This window comes from Vanacampus margaritifer, chromosome 7 (genome assembly GCF_051991255.1).
Source record: "Vanacampus margaritifer isolate UIUO_Vmar chromosome 7, RoL_Vmar_1.0, whole genome shotgun sequence".
NCBI lineage: Eukaryota > Metazoa > Chordata > Actinopteri > Syngnathiformes > Syngnathidae > Vanacampus > Vanacampus margaritifer.
The window spans coordinates 26,819,483-26,839,758 of NC_135438.1; the positions used below are offsets into that span (position 1 = coordinate 26,819,483).

The 20,276-nt window shown below is 39.5% G+C and overlaps 1 protein-coding gene across 5 annotated transcripts in view; it reads left to right on the top strand.

Annotated features, from left to right (window-relative positions):
- LOC144055525 (palmitoyltransferase ZDHHC5-A-like) overlaps nucleotides 1-20,276 on the top strand; it is a 109,771-nt gene that overhangs the window by 29,454 nt on the left and 60,041 nt on the right. For 4 of the 5 annotated variants that reach the window (XR_013294896.1, XM_077571548.1, XM_077571550.1 and 1 more), the window contains 2 exons: nucleotides 1,796-3,432; nucleotides 8,441-8,562. Coding sequence is in view for 4 of the 5 variants with exons in the window: in XM_077571548.1 (XP_077427674.1) it covers nucleotides 3,269-3,432; nucleotides 8,441-8,562 (286 nt within the window). In the remaining variant the exon portion in view is untranslated. Of the gene's footprint in view, nucleotides 1-1,795; nucleotides 3,433-4,994; nucleotides 8,339-8,440; nucleotides 8,563-20,276 lie in introns of those variants that run through there. The other variant, XM_077571551.1, reaches the window with a different exon arrangement.

The following is a 20,276-nucleotide window of genomic DNA, read 5'->3' on the forward strand; positions in this document are numbered from 1 at the left end:
TGTTGACAATAAATGTACTTTTTTTTTAAATGTCTCATTCTTGATTAAAAATCCAATAATGACTTTTGAATGTGCCTAGTACTATTTAATGGATTAAATATTTTATTAGATTGTAATAATTTCGATTAATTAATAATTTAGGGATGTCCTGGCAACCAAATTTAGACTTTTTGGTTCACTTTTCAACCAAATTTAAACTGTAAAAGGACGTCTTTTTAACGTCTTGAAAATGACGTCTTCACTTTTCAACCAAATTCAGACGTCTTTTGGACGGACACCAGTGACTACTTTTCAACGTCATTTCAACCAATTTTTGCTGGGTGGGTAAAGTATCGCTGCCAAGTCTTTATTGATCCAAAGCAAGCTTGCTGGTACATGAACAAAATGAACCTCAAAATTACAACTGGCTGGAAATTGCCATGTTCATGACTGTGGTGTTTTGTTTCAAATGGGAGCTTAGTTTAACCCGAGGATATTCAATGCTAGCATATAGCAAGCAGCTAGCTGACGCCTGCCCCGTAGTCCTCGATACGCATTACGACAAACTTTTCAACTTCCGACGTCGGATTAGAAAATCGAGACTTGGGAGGCAAATGTTGACCGTGCCGCAAATCCCCTCTGCAATGAAAGCACATCTAGTCTGTTTTGTTTGAAATCCAGTGTGGTGGTGTTTAGAACGTGAATGAAGAAATGACTAAGGTTCCATTGCAACTAAGAGCATGAATTGAGCTCATTCACACATAACGTAGAGGGAATAATAACGAGATAAACATTACTCTATCCATATTAGATATGAATTATGACACATATTTGTCTTATGTCCATCAAATAACTTATTTAGTAATTTCATTTTATAATAGCATAATTGTAATTTGATCTGAGAGTAATTCTAAGATCAAGAGCCAGTGTTTTCCAACCTGTGGAGCCAAGGCACTTATTTTGCACAAGAAAAACCTCATGGTAAACCAGCTAACAAAAATAAAAACTTTCCTGCTGAAATAATGATCTTAACACATTTTAGTCAAAAATTTACTTAGTGTGAAATCTGGGCTTGTATAGTTGAAAACAAAGCTGATAAATTTGCAAAAAAAAAAAACCATGGTTAGTCTTTTGTATGAATGGCAACAGACTGGTTTTACCTTTTGCCATCCAATTGAAGAGCAGTTATTTGTTATACCTGCCACTATATGCCACAAGCATAAATGGAATAATAATAATAATTTAAATGGTAAAACCATAATAATAATAAAAGTAATTAGCTGTGAATAATCACGTCTTAAAATTTTCATTAATCACGATTAATCGCTTAGTTAAAAAGGCTTTTTTATCAACATTTTTTGCCTGCCAAATTTGACAAGCACCTGTTATGTGTTAATTATTTCGACATTTAATGTTATGAGGACCTCTTCTACATTTTTTGATCCACTGCACGCTCTCATTTTAGTAATTTATATACAGTATTTGCATACACCTGCAATGCAGTAGTCCTATTTTGAATGCCCAAATGACAAACTGGGTTTCAAACTTTGGGCCAAATAGTGACCCAGAACAGTACAATAAAAAGATTAGACCAATGGGTAAATGTTACGATTTTTATTGGGCAACTGGATTTACATTGATTATTTGATACAATACTTAATGATTTGCAACTTCCCAAAATCTGACACACAGAACAATGTGGGTAAAGTTGCCATACAGTCATTCAACCACCCCACCAATAATACAGATTGCCCTACTCTCTAATTGCTATTGAGCTTTACTCAATAACAAAATGTCTCATTTTGTGTTTCTTTAGGTGCAGTAACCTGACCAATCCCCAGACTGGAATATTTTTGATGGACAACTTTCAAATTTATTTTTCCCCACAATGTTTCAACTACAATTACCAAGGATCCAAACTGTTCAGCAAGGAGTCATGTTTTCTTAGGAGGACGTGCTTGTATACAACAATATACAGAAAAATAGCACAATTTTAAGATATCTGTGAGCCAAGATTTATTTCTAGTCCAAACGTAAAAAAAGAAAAAGAAAACAAATCAAGTGCATTGTTTCTTTTTCTAAAAGCTATTGCAGGCTATTGAGGAGGGAGACTGTGGGGCATTCTACTTGTATTGCTGCTGACATGGTAGAAACATTTAATCAGTGTAGTCACTGTGGTCAGATAAAGTAATCTTCACTAAAGCTGGTTGAGTTCACCTTGTACTGTTCTCACCTTATCTCTGCAAATTATTTGAATTACTGTTATAGTTTTTAGTTGTTCAGTGTAGTTTTGCTCATGAAAATGTTATTAACATGGATCCAAATGGAATATAACCGGACAGTTTTCTAAAGTTCAGCGCCATCAGTTCTTCTTTTGCTAATCTAGCTGTATGGTGAAGCTCGTAGGTCAGGTGGCCTGACTCAACTGCTGTTAATTATTAGAAATGCCCATACCTAGGAAAAAACAATCTTCTACATTGGTACATTTACAGACTGTTGGGCCTAATATGAATTTTGGACTGAAAGCAAGTTGTTTTTATTCCAAGTAATTTTTTTCTGAAATAGTTGCAGATGCTCTAAATTCAGCTCTCTGTTTAGTGCTTGTATATGACTCTCAGATAAAAAAAAAAACAACAACAATCCAATTTTCAAATTTGGCTCGACTTCTAAGCAAGTGCAATTCACAGGGAAACGTTAAAGGCTAACTGCATATTGTCTAAGACCATTTCTAAGCGTGAAGATTAACCTCTGTCTACAGATGTGTGTTACTGAATTCACGTATTTTGATAAATCCAACAGATCACACAAAACATGTTAAATTACTATATTAAACAAACAAAAAAAGATCTTTGGAGCATTCAAGCCTAACTCTTAATTTACTGCTTAAGATTGATCAATGCCTAGGACTTGAGGTTAATATGTTTTCTGGGTAACACTATACTTGCACTTCTATCAACATTTTCACAAGCCCTGTTTGGACGACATCCATGGATTTTGTGGCTGGAACAACTCAACTTTTTTTTGGTATTGCTATCAGGATTTCTGTCACTTCTTGAAGGTCACCTCTTTCTGACCCATTGAAGGGAAACTGTTATCTCTCCCATCTTTCAATTTGTTTTATGTGAAATGAAACTCTATTTAAATGTGCATGTTGTTTCTATAAATCATAGTTTGAATTCCAAAATCAGAAATCCACTAGGTACATCAGTAAAAAGGAACATTTAACTGAATGAAGACTCCCACATCATTGTAGCTGAGAACCAAAACCTTACTGTACACATAGGAAGGGATGCCCGGTGGCAGTAATCAGAGTGAAGGGCAGGGTCAAGTCTCCTCTCCCCTGCCCCATTCTGTGAACCCGTCCAGCAGACCACTGCGACCCTCACGCTACGTTCCTGTGTCAGCAGCAACTTTCTTCTTGGTTGGCTCAACCACACTGTTCTTCTGCTTCACGTAAGTGTTTTACAACCATGCATGTATGGCAATGGACTCCAAAAATGCAGCGCGCATGTGGGGACATCTCATTGACATGATGCCTTTCCTAGCCCCTTCCGCCTTCCCCTAACACCAATCATCAAAAATGATTGCCTACCATTCCTTACCCTAACCTCAACCATAACCCAGTTCAAACCTAAACTCTTAAACCAAGTCTTGACCCTCAAAAAAATGATCTGAACTTGTGGGGACCACCAAAATGTCCCCACAATTTCAAGTCGGTCCGCACATTGGTAGTTAAACCTGGAAAAACATGCGTGTATGGGCCCCACAATGTAGCAAAGACAAACACACACACACACACTTTCAAAATGTAATTGGAGCTACTATCTAATACAGCACAGTTTTGGCCTGCTCAATTCCAACACAGTGAAGAGAGGCAAACATAAGATTACCACACATGGGCAGCTGTTTTCCTTAACTAATTAAGGGCAATTTGCCCATGGATTGTTTTTGTTTTGTCATGATTGTCTTTGCATTATACATAACTCGTTAAGTTGTGCTTGATCATTGGAATTAATTTTAGTTGGGTAACTTGACGTACTAGGTAGTTTACGCTGGGTCTCATATTGTGAGCTCTGTGATTATGTCTGATCGATTTACACAAAGTGAACATATTGTAACACAGGCACTTTGAACTGATTGTTTTCATCTTTCACATAGCATTTCGTTACATCAGAGTAAATAACAGTTCTGTTACAGACAGTAGAGAGAAAAACACGTAATCAGTCTACAGGTAGGTACATTTGTTAAAAATGGGAATTATTTTGCGGGAATACAATTTCCACACTGAGAGCGGGAGACGTCGTTGTTTAGCTCAGGCTTAGCTTGAGACCTGTATGCCTTAGCTTCGATAATTGTGAAGTCTTCTTTTCTGCATATTTCAATATTATGAATATGCACTTCCACTGCATATTGTCTACCCGCTTTCCTTGATCTGGAAGATATCGCGCTTGTATGGCTCCAAAAACACTCACTGACATGCTCTGGTATGTTCATTTCCATTGTTAGTGTCCAGAAAGATGTTAGACCCGGAAGCGTTAAGTGAGGAAGCGCTTTTGCAAAAGGTCAATTGGACCATAACGTATTTATATTTGAATATTAATGATAAAATAGACATTTCAAAATCAATTATTTCTGACCAATGGAAATAGCTTGAAAAAGAGCACACTGCTCATTTCCAACCCTCGTTTTCTTGCAAGCCTGATAAAAAGTTACCAAAGGTTCAAAGTTATAAATAGTGTTGTTCCGATACCGATACTGATACTGGTATCGGCAGAGGCCCAGGTACTGCATTAAAACAGTGTTATCGGTATCGGTGAGTACTAACAAGTAACATGCCGATACCATTAATTCCGATGCTAATAGAAATTGCTGTAGGGGTAGAGGGGGGTCGTGGGGGAAGCGGGGGCTGTGGACTGGTGGGGTGCCTAACGGGCCTGCCGTGCCCCGTCCTGCTGCGTTAAGGGCGCGGGCCATGTTGGGGTGGGGGGGCGCAGGCCGTGTTGGGGTGGGTGGCGCTCCTGGTTCCTGGGTTTGCTCTCCGGCCAGTGGCCAGGGGTTGTCCCTTGGCGCTGCCGTGGCCGGGGGCCCTGTGGGGTTGTGCTTGCTCTGTCCTGGCCGGGGTCGACAGCTCCCCTCTTTGGTGGAGGTTTTCATGCATGCTAGATCCACCACACCAGCATCTATTGAAATTCAAACACAATCTGCTTCTTCCTCTGGTTGTTGAATCGGTGGAGGCTGATGTCTGTGGATCTCACTCTGCTTCATCTAATCCTTCCTTCCTTTCCTCAGTCTCTCCTTTGGTCTCTTGAGGTCTCCCTAATTTGTTGGAATTTAGATGTTTCTGGGGTTGGTGAAAGACTCTGGTTGGTAACCCGGTTGGTAGTAGGTAATGTCTGGTCAGTGCTGGATTTCACTTTCCTTTCTTTTCTTTGATCCTTCCTCGGATCTCCTGACAACCTCACCACTCTAGCTGGATTCTGAAGTATTCGGTTTAGGTGAACGGTATGGGATTTTTAATAGGTTTTAGGTGAACTAATGAGTACACACACGCACGCACACATGCTCACGCACATACACACGCACATGCACATACTCACCCACATACAAAATACAAATAAATAAAGAAAAAGAGAGCAATGATGATGACATGTCAAATCGGTAAAATTACCGAATGAATAATACCGAGCTCTCAAGAAAAAAATTAATAATAATTCCGATGCTAATATAGGACTTTGGATGCAGCATCTTGTGTCTTGCTCGTGCACAACATTCACTGATGTGTGACATGTTTACTGCATGCCAAGCCAAGATATCCTATTAGCCCTTGAATGCTCTGAACCAATAGCAGGACAGCTTTTTCATATTGAGAAAAAAAACAACTTACATATCGGTATGGTTTCGGCATCGGCTGATACTGAAAGCTCGGTATCGGAATCGGTATTGGGGGCCAAAAAACTGTATCGGAACAACAGTAGTTATAAAACACTTATGTAATGGCACCTTTAACATTTGAGTTGATTTTGAATGATCAGTTGTATTCTACCTCTTCTGAACATTCTTTTTCTTGCAACATACCATAAGTGTGTGGCGCCAGCACAGTGCTTATATTTTTAGATCAAATTAATTACAATTGAACCAAAAGTGACAGGCTCATGACTGATGAAATTAGGAAGTAGGGTTGAATGTTTTTGAAAAATAATTTAATTGCATGCCATCCTCTACCCACGATCAATATTGCGATATAATATACAATTATTTTTGTCATGGTCGTCTTCTGATACATTTTTATTAACAAACAATCAATAAATTAAATAATGTATTACAATAAACAATATTTGATTATTTATTTTTTTAGACATACAGTACAGGCCAAAAGTTTGAACACACCTCATTCAATATATTTGCTTTATTTCCATGACTATGTACATTGTAAATTCTCACTAAAGGCATCAAAACTATGACGACAAACTAGGCCTGTCACAATAAGAAATTTAGCTTGCCGATAAATTGCCCCAAAAATTATTGCGACAAACAATAATATAATGATAATGGTATAATAAATATATCCAAAGAATTCCCATACATAAGCAGTTGCGTTTGGCTTTGATACCAGCTCCATGGCTGTCCCTAGTCCCTACTACTCGGGGCCCTTACGCTGAATCTGATGCGCTAAATGCACCGCTGTTGTGCCAAAGTAGTTACCCAGGAATTTTTTTTTATCCCCTGCCACGGGATCTTATGCATTTTATCACATAAATGTGGCGATTTTTTGAAAATGTCCTTGATCCTAACCCTAATTTTAAACTTCAAACGTGGTCAAAAAACGAAAAAACATTAACATTCATCTGTCGTTTGAGCTTTTTTCTATGTATTCTGAGATTTCCTACTGCGTGTGTGGTCATTGAACGCACCTAGAGTCCATTGCAGAATGCGAGAGTGTTCTTGATTTTCTTTGATCTGCTATAAATATAATTTTTCTTGTTACAAAACCTTGTTTCTAAAACTCAAAAACAACGTGTCTTTGTGCGTTTATTGAAAAACATGCGTACCCGCGGAAGGGGATACACATTTTTTCAGGGGTAACTACTTTGGCACAGCACCGCCTCCCAGAGTGTGTGCGTGGCAAGATGATTCACTCCTCAAAACGCTAAGCACGGTTTAGGAGTCAGTCGTGACAGGAAAGTTTACTTATTACCCACCCAGTCTTTGATAAAGCCCGTATCTCACTGAGGATTACTTGGGTGTGTGCACGTAGAGAGTGTTGCTTTTTCGGCAGACTTAGAAGCACAAGCAATGAATAACAACACCGATAGCTGTGGTGCTAGCAATAATGCTAGCAATAATGCTACATGGCTATTAGCAGCGCTACTGCCCCGACTCACAAATGAGAAAGAGAATTGCGTGTGCTTATGAAGACCCAATGAGACACATGCAAATCAAAATGTTTAAACTGGTTTTAAAAGCCACTTTACGGGCTCCGGGTGGCGGAGGGGTGCCGTCGGTGTGGGTTTGCTTTCCTGCCCGGGAGGACAAGTTTGTGTGTGTGTGTGTGTGAGTGAGTGAATAGAAAGGGGGGAAAAGCCTCTTTACCCAGTGACTGAGAAGCAACGGACCAGCGCGAATGTTGATGACGGATGTAAACAAACACGCACGTACATGGCTGAAAATTATCGCGCCCAGCAAATTTATCGAGCTATTTTTTTATTATCGTGCAATTAATTGATTTATTTGCTTATTACGACAGCCCTAACACCAGCTAACGAACACGTGGAGATATGTACTTAACAAAAAAAGGAGAAAATAATGAAATCAGTACATACATACCCTTTTCTTTGATTACTTTTTTGCATATTCTTGGCATTCTCTTGATGAGCTTTAAAAGTTAGTCACCTGAAAGGGTTTTCCAACAGTCTTTATGCAAAAAAGTAACCAGAGCAAAGGATGGCAAATCTATAATATAAAACATGTTTTTAGTTATTTCTCACGTCAAATGTTCGTGAGTGTCGGTATACCTACCTGCTCTGCTGTTCTTCGTAATTTGATGTTTACATTTATGTGAAGGACAATCTGGGTCAGAAAATTACTTAATCAAAGTTTTGGTTAATCCTGTGCACACTTCTGTCCAATTTTATTCCAGACAGTGGAACCACTGGCAAACATGTTTGTATGTTGGACCTGGACGTTAATCACTGTGGAAGGCGTGGTGTTATGTTTTGTTGGCATTTTATTATTATGGTTGTTATTATTTTGGTCTTATTTATTTTCTTGTTGTTTATTTTTACTCTGTGATATAGATTTCCTCTGGGTCTGAAATAGAGAAAAAGTAAATGCATTGTCCCAATCAAAGTGTTTTTTGCAAGTAATGTTCTTTTTTTAAATGAAATATTGCCACTGTTTATACAGTATAATATGTTTTTATTGATTTCTGACAGGTGTTTTTCTTTTTTTGTGTGTTGTGCAGTTGTCCATGGCTTTCAGAGCATTTCTCAGTCGCTGTCCCTATTTATAATGGCATCATCTTTCTGTTTGTTTTGGCCAACTTCTGTATGGCTGCTTTCATGGATCCAGGTATCTTTCCGAGAGGTAGGTGGATGGATGTTTATTTACATTTCGTGATTAAGATGAATGTGTCGCAAAGTCATGAGTGAACCTTCACCCTGTCCTTTTATCTTTAATACTGATATTATACTATTTGTAACGACCAAAACACTACATTTTATCAGTTGAACTATTTACTGGATGCCAGAAAGACCAAGTACACAGATGTACTAATCTGTCCTAAATGATTTCTTTTATTCTGTCTTGACCGCCCACCCACACGAGGGGCTCAGTCTAGCCTATGTGACAATGTGTGACCTGATGGTCTTAATGGATTTCAAGTTAGATAAGTGTGATAGATAGATAGTCTCTACACCCTGAGCCACGGCCGTCAGATAGACAGACAGACAGACAGTCAGTCAGTCACCCAATGGCCTAGCTTAAGTCACCTATCCATTATGAGGCCTAATCTAAAATTCCCCTGTTTGAGTGACCTCAAGGGTCACTCAACTAAATTTAAGCTTTTGACCAAAAATTTATATCTCCCCCTGTTGAACACGAGTCATGGTCAATTCATCCCACCCATGTGCACGTGGTCTCCAACAAGGACCTGGCCCCTCAATTGCCATTAACTTCAGGGATAGTGTGGTGCAAAACATTATGGAAAACTCTAAACAGTACAACAAAAAATACATGTGACCGACAATGGGCTGGGTGTGTGTTATTTTGTGTACCTGGTTGCAGGCAGGAAACCTGTGGAGGACATAAGCAAGCAGAATCAACAACCTATAATTTAATGAGTAATTGTAGACCCTATTCTAGTCTATGTCATCAATGTCATCCTCCTTGTTGAAGTCTTCCAAACTGGGGGTCTTTGGCAATGGGTGGTTCTCCCAATCGTGAATCCAGATAATTCTCTAAGTTCCAATCGCACGACCAATAAGCGGCTTTCACACCGCAGAAACCAGTGATGGAACTTCCCTATGTAAACTGGGAGTTTGTCCAAAATATGCCTTCACACACAAAACTGGTTCTAGGTCTGGGGGGGCCGGATTGGTACTACCTAAGCTCCTAAACCTGAGGAGGGTATTTTGACTTGACTTGGTGTGTACCCTGAATTGCACAGGGGTGCGTGCTGTGCAGACAAACCATGATTGGTTGTTTGAATTGGGGTGTGGGGTTGCACAGCCGCCATTAGCCTAACTGCGAGCATACAGTTGTTGTTTTTTTACTGCGAGCGTACAGTATTTACAATATTTACTAGTTATGATGTCCTCATTAGTAGCAATATTTTAAAATATTGGAAAAGCGAATAGATAGGTGGTGAAGGTATTATTTTGATTACTATATTAAGTGTAATCTTTGCGTGTTCCAAATAATTGCATTGAGATCTGATGAAGAAGGATTCTTTGCAAAGATTTATTTAGAAGCTTCTAAAGACACAGTTAGAACACCCACATCTGAATGCAACGTGGAGCCCCAAGTGTGTAACAGTCTACAGAACATCAACTCATTTATAATCAAAAGATAAAAGGTTCCTCTTCCCCTCCTAAGTTGAACAAAGGACAGACATGTCGACTCCTAGTTGAACAAAGGTGTAATGTTGTTAGTAAGCAGACATTTACATACAGACATGTCGACTCCTAGGTTGAACAAAGGACATCTAAATACAGTTCCCCTTCTTGACTGGGGGAACAGATGCAATCAGGATCTGACCCCAGACCTTCAGTCCCTAATGACAAGAGACTCTGATAACATCATGCACATTCCTATCTTCAATAGCTTTGAGGGTACGAAGATCAAATAAAGTTCACAAAATCACCATCCCACTGTATTCTTTTAAACACTCATGATTATATCACATCTATATGCCTATAAGTAAATTCAAAAACAGCAAAACTATAAATTGAAAATGTTAAATGTCTTCAGTTCCCCCATTGAACTTCTATAAATTCAAAAACCGGACATTTAATCCCACAATAGGCTAGAGAGTCCAGCGCGGATCTTGATCGTCGCAAAATGAAGCAATGTTTATGTGTGGAGTTCAGAAAATAAGAACAGCAGGAGAGAGAGAGAGAGAGAGAGAGAGAGAGAGAGAGAGAGAGAGAGAGAGAGAGAGAGAGAGAGAGAGAGAGAGAGAGAGAGAGAGAGAGAGAGAGAGAGAGAGAGAGAGAGAGAGAGAGAGAGAGAGAGAGAGAGTAGTTTAGCAGTCATATGGCATTAAACAACAATTTGATTCATTAAGAAATTTTCAGTGGAAGGGGCATAGCATATGAAAAATAACCCTATGTGTAATAGCTATATTTAACAAAATGTGTCACGACGCAATAGCAGATGTGTTTGTGCAGTGAAGTCATCTCGTGGTGAAGATCCCCCCATGGAATAGTGCCTCGGAAAGCACTTAGGATCCTCCTGGAACAGACAGCCGGGGAATCTGGGTCAGCAGCTTAGTCAACCCCCTCGGTCGGGGTCAATTGATGTAATTGATGAGCCTGGGACCACATGTGGCTCACATGTGGTGGATGTGTCCCCCACTATTATGATCAGCAAACCAATCTGTGTGCAAAATCATTTTCATTTAGTCACTTATAACATACATAGTCTTCATTCTTTACTTTGAAGAGAGCACCTGGTAGTTTTTAGCAAATGTTAATTGTTTAAGTTCTGTAGGTCCTGGAACGTGCTGTTGGACACGGAAAAAGTTCTTTTTGTTGTGGCATTCAAACAGAATCTGTTTAATGACATTTGCACATCCAATGACACAATAATGAAAGTCTTGTAGCCATTGAAACTTTATGAGGTCAATTGTTTAATATTTATATTTTTCTTTAATGTCCTTGAGATCAGAGATAATATATTAAATCAAATATGTTTTAATCTCAATGCCTTTTCTATATCTTATGAAGTTTTGTTTTTTCAAATGGGTTCGTCTGATCCAATATTCCTAGGAAACCCTTATGATGGTAGATAATGATTAATCAAATATTTTACCATGATATTTACTGTTGTAGATTTAGCATAAATGTGCTTTTTGTCGTACATCAAATTTCTGTATTTTTAAACGCTGTTTTTTTTTATTATATAGCAGTGTAAATCATTTAAAAACAACATCATCTTAACCCAGAACTATTCATGTCCGGCCAGGCCATAAACAGTCTGAGAAGAGATTTATATATATACTTATACCTTTAATAAACACTGCAGTCCTGCAGTTCATTTTTAACAACTTGTCTCATGAAAAAAATGTCACCCAGGTGTCTCAATGTTCCTTCCACACCTAAATGGCATATTCCATGGGCTCTAGAAATTATACTTTTCAATTGTTTCTGAAATGGAACATACTTACCGTATTTCTGCTATTAGGGTCGTCTTTTATCATCTTTGTAGAACTTACTTACCTCCAAGTCCAATCCTCTCCATTCTCCGCCTGTAAATTCCTCACACCAAACTTCATTCTCACATCAGACTTCCTTTTCAACGATACACAGACAGACCAGTCATTCCCCCTCACTCACATACTGTAGAAGTATCACTTCAGACTAACTTATAGTCCTATACTTATTTAATTCAACATGACTTGTTTGTGTGCATACTTTCTTCGTGATACACACATACAGACCAGTAACTGACTCCCTCTCATCTGATAAGGATCAACTTTGATCATTTCAGACCTGAATGTGAAAACTGCAGCCGCTCCCAAATTGCTGCTTCAAAGAGGGGAAAAAACAGACACCTTGTGTCCTGTAAATTAGAAAAACAACCAAATTGGGACAATTTGGCCAACACCAGAACTACAAGAAGATCTCCAGCTGAGCTAGCCAGGAGCCATAAAAACAAAAGCCTTTGAGGCAAGAGTTTGTAATGCAAATTTGAATCCTGTTCAGGCAACTCAAAGTGAGAAAAACAACTCAAGCAGATGTAAATTAAGATACTGCAGCGGAGGACTTTTAGGGTCAGGAAGAGAAGAGAAAAAGATTTAAAACAACCCCATTAATCTATTGCAGGTCACAAATCTTCCAAATATCTGCCATCTCAACTAGTAAAAGAAACGAGCTATAATCAGAAAAACAAGACAAAATCCCTACTTTAAACCAACCAAAAAGTATTCTTAACTCTTTGACTGCCAGACGTTTTCAAAAACGGGTTGTCGCCAGTGCCAGCCGATTTAAGCATTTTGAGTGATCTTTCAAGGTCCACGGAAAATGTTGTGTTTGGACTATGGAAACACACATACTACCAAATGAAAGATTGGACTCTCAGCTTTCATCAGAAAAAAAAGTTTGTTTCTACCTTATTCCGTTCTTCAGTAATCAACAATAGAAAATGGTTACTTTCACCGAAATTCTCTCTTTTGAAACAAAAAACGGAGAAAAAGAGCTTTTTGTGAAACGATGTTATTTCATGCACTCTAGTGAATTGTACACTTCTTTTTGTCCATGAATGATGCCACAAACACCTAAATAGTGCTTTACTTCTGTAAAACGCTTTCACCAACAATGAAAAAGTGTTTTTTGATTGCAAAATACGTTTATTTCCATTCAACAGTGTAACAATTTGACAAAACAATTTCGCAAACTATTTACAAATGTGTGCAACTGTGGTACTACTTACAATTATGTGGATGTTTCAAATACAGTTTTTCCTTTTGTAACGCTCTCCTGCGTGCAAGGAGACGCCAGGACTCGCGCAACAGTTTACTTTCACTTTCACATTGGTCCGTTTTGCGTGCAAACGTTACACTTTCTTGACGGCCTTTTTTTCCGGGGAATAAAAAGCAAGTAGCAGACTGTACACACTTCCTCCGATGAATATGCATTGGACTCGGGGCACTCTCCGTCGTCCGATCGAACGTCCGCCTGTGCGTGCTCGGTTGTGTTCCGCGTTACGACACCGTCATAGCCGCCGCGTCAGCGGTTCCAATTTCGCCGTCAAGCTCGGATTCACCTTCATCATCATCGAGGATGATCACCGTCGTCATCAATGTACTATTTTAGCGTTGGTCGATGCCTTTCGTCTTGTAAGTGTAGAGCTGCTTGCAAACGCTCGCCATTGCCCGTTCCCTCCTCCATCTAGCTCCATCTAACGTCTTCTACTGCCGCGTCAATGCTTCTCAACCACGGAGTCACCACCCTCATCTTCATCATCGATGATGATCATCGTCGTCAACAATGTGCTTTTTCAGCGATGCTTTTGGTCTTTGAAAAAAACGGCTCTGGCGTTAGCTCCTCGCGACCGGCCGCCATTTTTCCTTTGTTTTCCATTCTGATCTCCTGCTCAACGCTCTAGCTCCGCCTCTACTGACGCCCACCCGATCTTGTCAAAAGAGAGTCATCGCTGCCCTCTAGGGGCCAAAAATAGTCATTAGGCTCAAAAAACCTGCTTAAAACTTTCAGGAGAGCTCCGCAAGCCTTCCCAGCACCCGTTTCCAAAAAAAAAAAAAAAAAATGGGAGGACGTCTTTTAACGTCTTTGGCGCTCCTCCGTAGGTTTTTGCAGAACGTCATTTAACGTCTTTGGCAGTAAAAGAGTTAACAAACAAATGCGTACACTCAACAATTCATTTCTAAACCAAGAGCTCTCGCTTGGTTCAATTTTTCCCGCGGGTCATCTCTCACAGCCAACACTTCATCCAATTTATGTTCCAATCTCTTAACAGATGCGGCTGCCCGCAGCTAACTCATCCTCAGCCTTAAAAACAGATTCGCGCGGTAGCGTCTTACCAAAAACTCATCTCCTGCGCGTGGCAACTCGTACGCTGGCAGAGCCGCTAGCTTAGCATCAGCCTCCTTGTTCTCAAAATCACTTAACACCGCCATCCGCGCAACTTTCACAGAGCGGTCAAAAGTGTCGTCCATTATATGTAGTAATTAGTCGTTTTTAATATTTATAAAGTCAGTGACGTCTCACTTATGATATTACAATATAACAGATCAAAACTATTCTCATTAATCCCCCCCCCAAAAAATTATTATTATATTTTTTTTTCTTCAGAAAAATAAAAACAAGACGAAAATAAAACAGAAATTAAATACCGTCAGCGCGACTTAATAAATATATCCAGGATCTTCACGGGCGGCTTATCACACAGCACTCACACCGTAGAAATATACGGGCGGCTAATATCACACCACACACCGTAGAAATATACGGGCGTTTAACAAACAGCACTCGCTCCGTGTGATCAATACGGGCGGCTTATACCACACAACTCAACAGCACTCACACCGTGTGATCAACACGGGCGGCTAATACCACACAAAACAAAATAAAAACAGCCTATACCTCCGTGGAAACTCAATCTCATATGCCGTTTAAAACGGCGGAGCGCTCCTACCTGACGTCACTTCCGTACACAACGGGCATCACTTCCTATGCATAGTTCAATGTCGTAGTAATTTTCAAAATCGAGGACTTTCGCTTCCCTCCGTAAAAAATACGACTTTAACCCCACTTAACTTGTTCACAGATCCCAAATACAATTTAGCACAGACGAAATGCGACTGTATTGATTCTAAACAACCAGAATTTCTCTACGTGGATAAATGTCCACTCACCTTGTTAATATTTTGCGCTTTAGAAATCCGGTGTCCAGGATCAATCACAGCTGTTGCAAAAACGTCTCAATTTGTCTCCGTCGGCGTCAGGGTCACCATTTTGAAGGTATTATTTTGATTACTATATTAAGTGTAATCTTTGCGTGTTCCAAATAATTGCATTGAGATCTGATGAAGAAGGATTCTTTGCAAAGATTTATTTAGAAGCTTCTAAAGACACAGTTAGGACACTCACATCTGACTGCAATAGTGGAGCCCCAAGTGTGTAACAGTCTACAGAACATCAACTCATTTATAATCAAAAGATAAAAGGTTCCTCTTCCCCTCCTAAGTTGAACAAAGGACAGACATGTCGACTCCTAGTTGAACAAAGGCTGTAATGTTGTTAGTAAGCCGACATTTACTGTACATACAGACATGTCGACTCCTAGGTTGAACAAAGGACATCTAAATACAGTTCCCCTTCTTGACTGGGGGAACAGATGCAATCAGGATCTGACCCCAGACCTTCAGTCCCTAATGACAAGAGACTCTGATAACATCATGCACATTCCTATCTTCAATAGCTTTGAGGGTACGAAGATCAAATAAAGTTCACAAAATCACCATCCCACTGTATTCTTTTAAACACTCATGATTATATCACATCTTTCTGCCTATAAGTAAATTCAAAAACAGCAAAACTATAAATTGAAAATGTTAAATGTCTTCAGTGGACAGAGGTACAGGCTCTTCTAAGCATTTGGGAGCCGAAGGCCTGTAGCACGACTTTGAATCGGCGTCACCGAAGCCACCACGTTATTACTGCCAAGCATGGTAAGGTAAACGACTAAAATGCTCATAGACCCCCAAAAAGTCTGTATAGGTTGAAAAGTTACACCAAAGACTATAAAACGCTCATGGATCACTACAGCAGCAGCTGGAGTGGAAATGACTACTGAGTGAATGGGACGGCCAATTTGACGCCACGGTTCATGGTCATCGGAGCAATACTGGAGTCAGCGCGCCACGGATAGACGAAGGTAAATACGACAATAATCTTACAGAAATACTTGTAATATTGTCATTTAGTGTGGCGCTTGCCAGTAGCTTTATTGTGTGACTGTGTCTTTTACACAGTAGTTATTTTGCCATGACCGGCAAATCTCCTGTTAGTGTTATTTTGCCGTGAACAGTCGGAACGACAAATTCTTGGCCTGCCCTGCCGTGAATACCACGATTGCTTATAGACATTTACAAGCGTATATGAACAAGAGAGATGTGCACATCCAGTTCACTGCGCCGCCGTGACGGCCGTTTTGTCCAGTCAAACACACCTCACCGGGAGTTAGCTTAGCACTGCGTTAGCACCGCAAAGTCACGTTAACGTAACAAAATAGAAGCTTATTCCACTCACCATAACGCTCAATGGTGAATTGCCGGTCACAAACACGGTTCGCGTCGCGAAAGATCATCTTATTCCACTCGGCGTGACAAAACAACACTCGGTGGTGATGGTGAGTTGCGGGTCACGGCAAAAAACAAACACACAAACAACCACCACTGCCTGTGTTTTAATGACCATACCACAATGTCTAACCTAAATATTTGTAAAAGGATAGAGGATTAATATAAGAAAGTACCATTCAATTATTCACACAAATACTTGTGTTTTTATTAATGCTGTCAAAGTTAAAGCGTTAACTGATTAATTAATCACAAAAAATAATCGCATTAATCATGAATTAATGCAGATTAATTGCACTATTAATTTTTACCATAAATTATCCTTTAGCGTGACAGTGCATGATAATTACATGCATTAAAGTAAAGGATTTAATAAATGTTTGCGTATTACATTTAGAATATTTGTTCATCTAAAAATATTGGGGTCATTTTTTTTCCATTTTAAATTATGCAAGTAATTAGCTGATTAGAAAAAGAGGAGGATGAGCGTGTGCAGTGGATCCAAAAATGTTGAAGATGCCCTCATAACATTAAATGTCAAAAGAATTAACACATAACCGGTGCACTTTAAATTTGGCGGGGGGAAAATGTTGATTAAAAAGTATGTGTTAAATGTATGTGTTTTAATTTACAGCTGTTGTAAATGGACATGTTGAAGTTTCCGATGCGGGCACAAGTGTGAGCTCATCATCATGTTACCAAGCAGCAGCCCTCATTTGGTGTCCACCTGTGTCGGTAAGACATTTTACTCACAGTAACTAGTAGTACTTGTATTGCCAACTGTTATTAATTTTGCGTTTCTATGTCAACAGGAAAGTGCACAAGGGATAGATTCAGTCAGTGGAATGGACATTGCAAGCCAGGAACTCGCCAGGACAATAAATTATGTACGGCCAGGCAGATGTCTTCCAGGTTGCGGACCTGCACTGGAAATTCAGCCCAGCTTCTGGCTTTGCTTTTTTTTAGGTGCACAAATAAACTCTTGAAATCCACAATTAGTTTTTTGTTTTTTTCCCCAAAAAATCTTGCCATGCAAACATTTAAAAAAGATAAAAAATTTGAGTTGTCAATTGTCATGTATTTATTTAACCTTTATTTATCCAGGTTCGGTTACAATATTTGCAATGTCAGTCAGGAGTAATATAGCACATGGTGAATTAAAGTTCCATGTATATTATGTGTAAAATGTAAAAACTTTTTAAAATTCACATTAGTATATATCACTGCCTCAAATCCTGTCTGCAGCATGAATGGCATTGCACATTAGAATCTGTTTTCAACTACCTTACAAAACAAATTATACTGTACACTTAACTTTTGCCAGGTGGCAAATACATGCTCAACTGTACGTGATCTGCAACCTTGCTTCTTTTGTTGCAACTACCTGTTGGACAGAAGGGGTAGTGCAGCTTGTTTCTTCACTACATCATGCTGGGCAAGCTAGTTCATTCAAATGAGACTGATGAGTATCAGTCTCATTTGAATGAACTACTTTGCCCACTGTTGCCGTGTGTGTGGCCAAGTGGGCCAAACACAACCTCTTAAGACCAGAAACTGTCTGTACCAGGAATTCTAAGTTCTTTGGCTTTTTGGTGTGAAAGTGCCTAATGTCACAACAGCATCCACAAAATACAAACATGCCTAGTTCCTAATACCATGAAAATGATTTCCTATGAAAACGATAACAATTAAGCTGTTATGGGTCCCAGTTAATTTTGGCCAGGGATTACATGGCGGCCCCATGTGGTTATTCATATCATCAATATGATAACATGAAAGATCAAATAACACCGCAATGAACAACACGGTAGACTGCAACATCCTGATATCGGCTTGATGTTGTCCGTGCTTCCAATGGTAGCCACATTGAGCACTTATAAAACATGAAATAAAAACTTGAAGGTACGTACAACACGTGTCCATAGTTTTCTATTGTTTTTCATTTTGACGCCCTAATACTGTATCAAAAGATTTTTTGGTGCAAAATTCTGCCTTATTGTACACATTCAGGCTTCACAAGAAGGTCTACTGTGAGCCAGCATCAAATGTGCTGATTTTAGTGGGCGTGCCCAAGGCTTGCCTAATTCCAAGTGCTTAGTTGGGCGTGGCCAAAGCTCTCCTGTGCCACCTGCTTCTGTCTACACACTCTTTCATGTCTGCACCTGAAGAAATAGTGACACGTTTTTGCGCTCTTCACTTTCAATATGTGATCACCAACACCTATTATTGCCACCTTTATGTACAAAATGTAATTACAACAGGCATTGACTGTAATTACATTATTCTCTGCCTCGCCCGCCTTGGCCTTAGCGATACTCAAATCTTCAGTACTCACCGATACGGATACCAAGTACCATTAGTACTTATGATATATTAAATTTCCCAAAAAACAATAACAGATATTTTTTTAAAGACCTATATATCCCAATTATAGCAAATGTCCTTAATATTACTTGAAATGAATGACAATTATATTTTTTCACTTTGCTCATAAAAGTCAATTTGCATAGAGCACACAATAAAATCAATTAAAAAAAATTTATAAATAAAATAAAACAATCCAGTGGCCAGGAAAAAAAAAGTCCCAATCAAAATATGTGGTTGTACAACTTCATTTTATGGAATACAGTGAAGTGCAAAGAATTCAATTCAATACAATAGTGTTTCAAGTAATTTAGTAATATCTACCATGTTAAGAATTCCTCAAGCTTTTTGGTGTGGGATGTTTAATTATATCTTGTTTTGGAATTTATGCTTTTAATTTGGAAGGCTGCTCTGTGTTTCCGTTCCTGTTTCACGTTCGCCGTTCCACGTTCGCCGTTCGTCATTCATCTCATAGCAGTGCAGTAATGAATGACGATATACTATATAATATGCAAAGATCTGTCTGCACTTCAGTGCTAATGAAATTGTTGAGTATAACTGAAGACTTATATGCGCTCTTACCGGAACCGGAACGTGGCGGTCAATAAATGGAAAATAACCTTTTCAGCCTTTAGTTCCTGACCGAAAAAAGGCCACAAGAGCGGGGGACGATACCAGTATCAATATCCATCGCGAGTACCGATACCGTGAAATGTGTCTGACTACGCACCAAAACAGCAGTTCAGAGTACCAAATGAGCGGAACGGTCCCCTCAATCATAACCTGAGCGGTGTTGGGTTACTGGACTTCTGTGGTCATCGCGGATCAACGAACACCATGTTCAAACCTAAAGGTGTTCATATGTGCACCTCCCTTGGCCGATTTACCGGTCGATCCACAGCTATGGTCACGAGTTGTGGGTCGTGACCAAAAAAACAAGATCTCAAACACATTGAGAGGAGCCAGCTGGGGGACTTGTGCATCTGACTATGATGCCTCCTGGACCCCTCCCAAGAGAGGTGTGTCGGCAAGAATCTCCACACAGGGTACCACCCAGGACGTGCTGGAGAGACTATGCCTCCCGGCTGGCCTGGGAACGCCTTGAGATTCCCCAGAGGAGTTAGATGAAGCCAAAGCTGATGTCCTTCGACCGGACCCCATATAAAGTGGCAGTAAATGGATGGATGGATGTTATTTAGCAAGCAGACACACTGTGAATGGAAGCATGTTTGTGACTGGAGCTTTCCCTCTGTGGCAACTGGTGGACCTTGTTAATATGACAATACAACAAACATTCAACTCTAATATATGATACATGGCAGGGGTTATATGAGGTATATTACCCCTGGAGCTAAACCTGACCCCTACATTTTATGGTCCCATATTACATGTATAC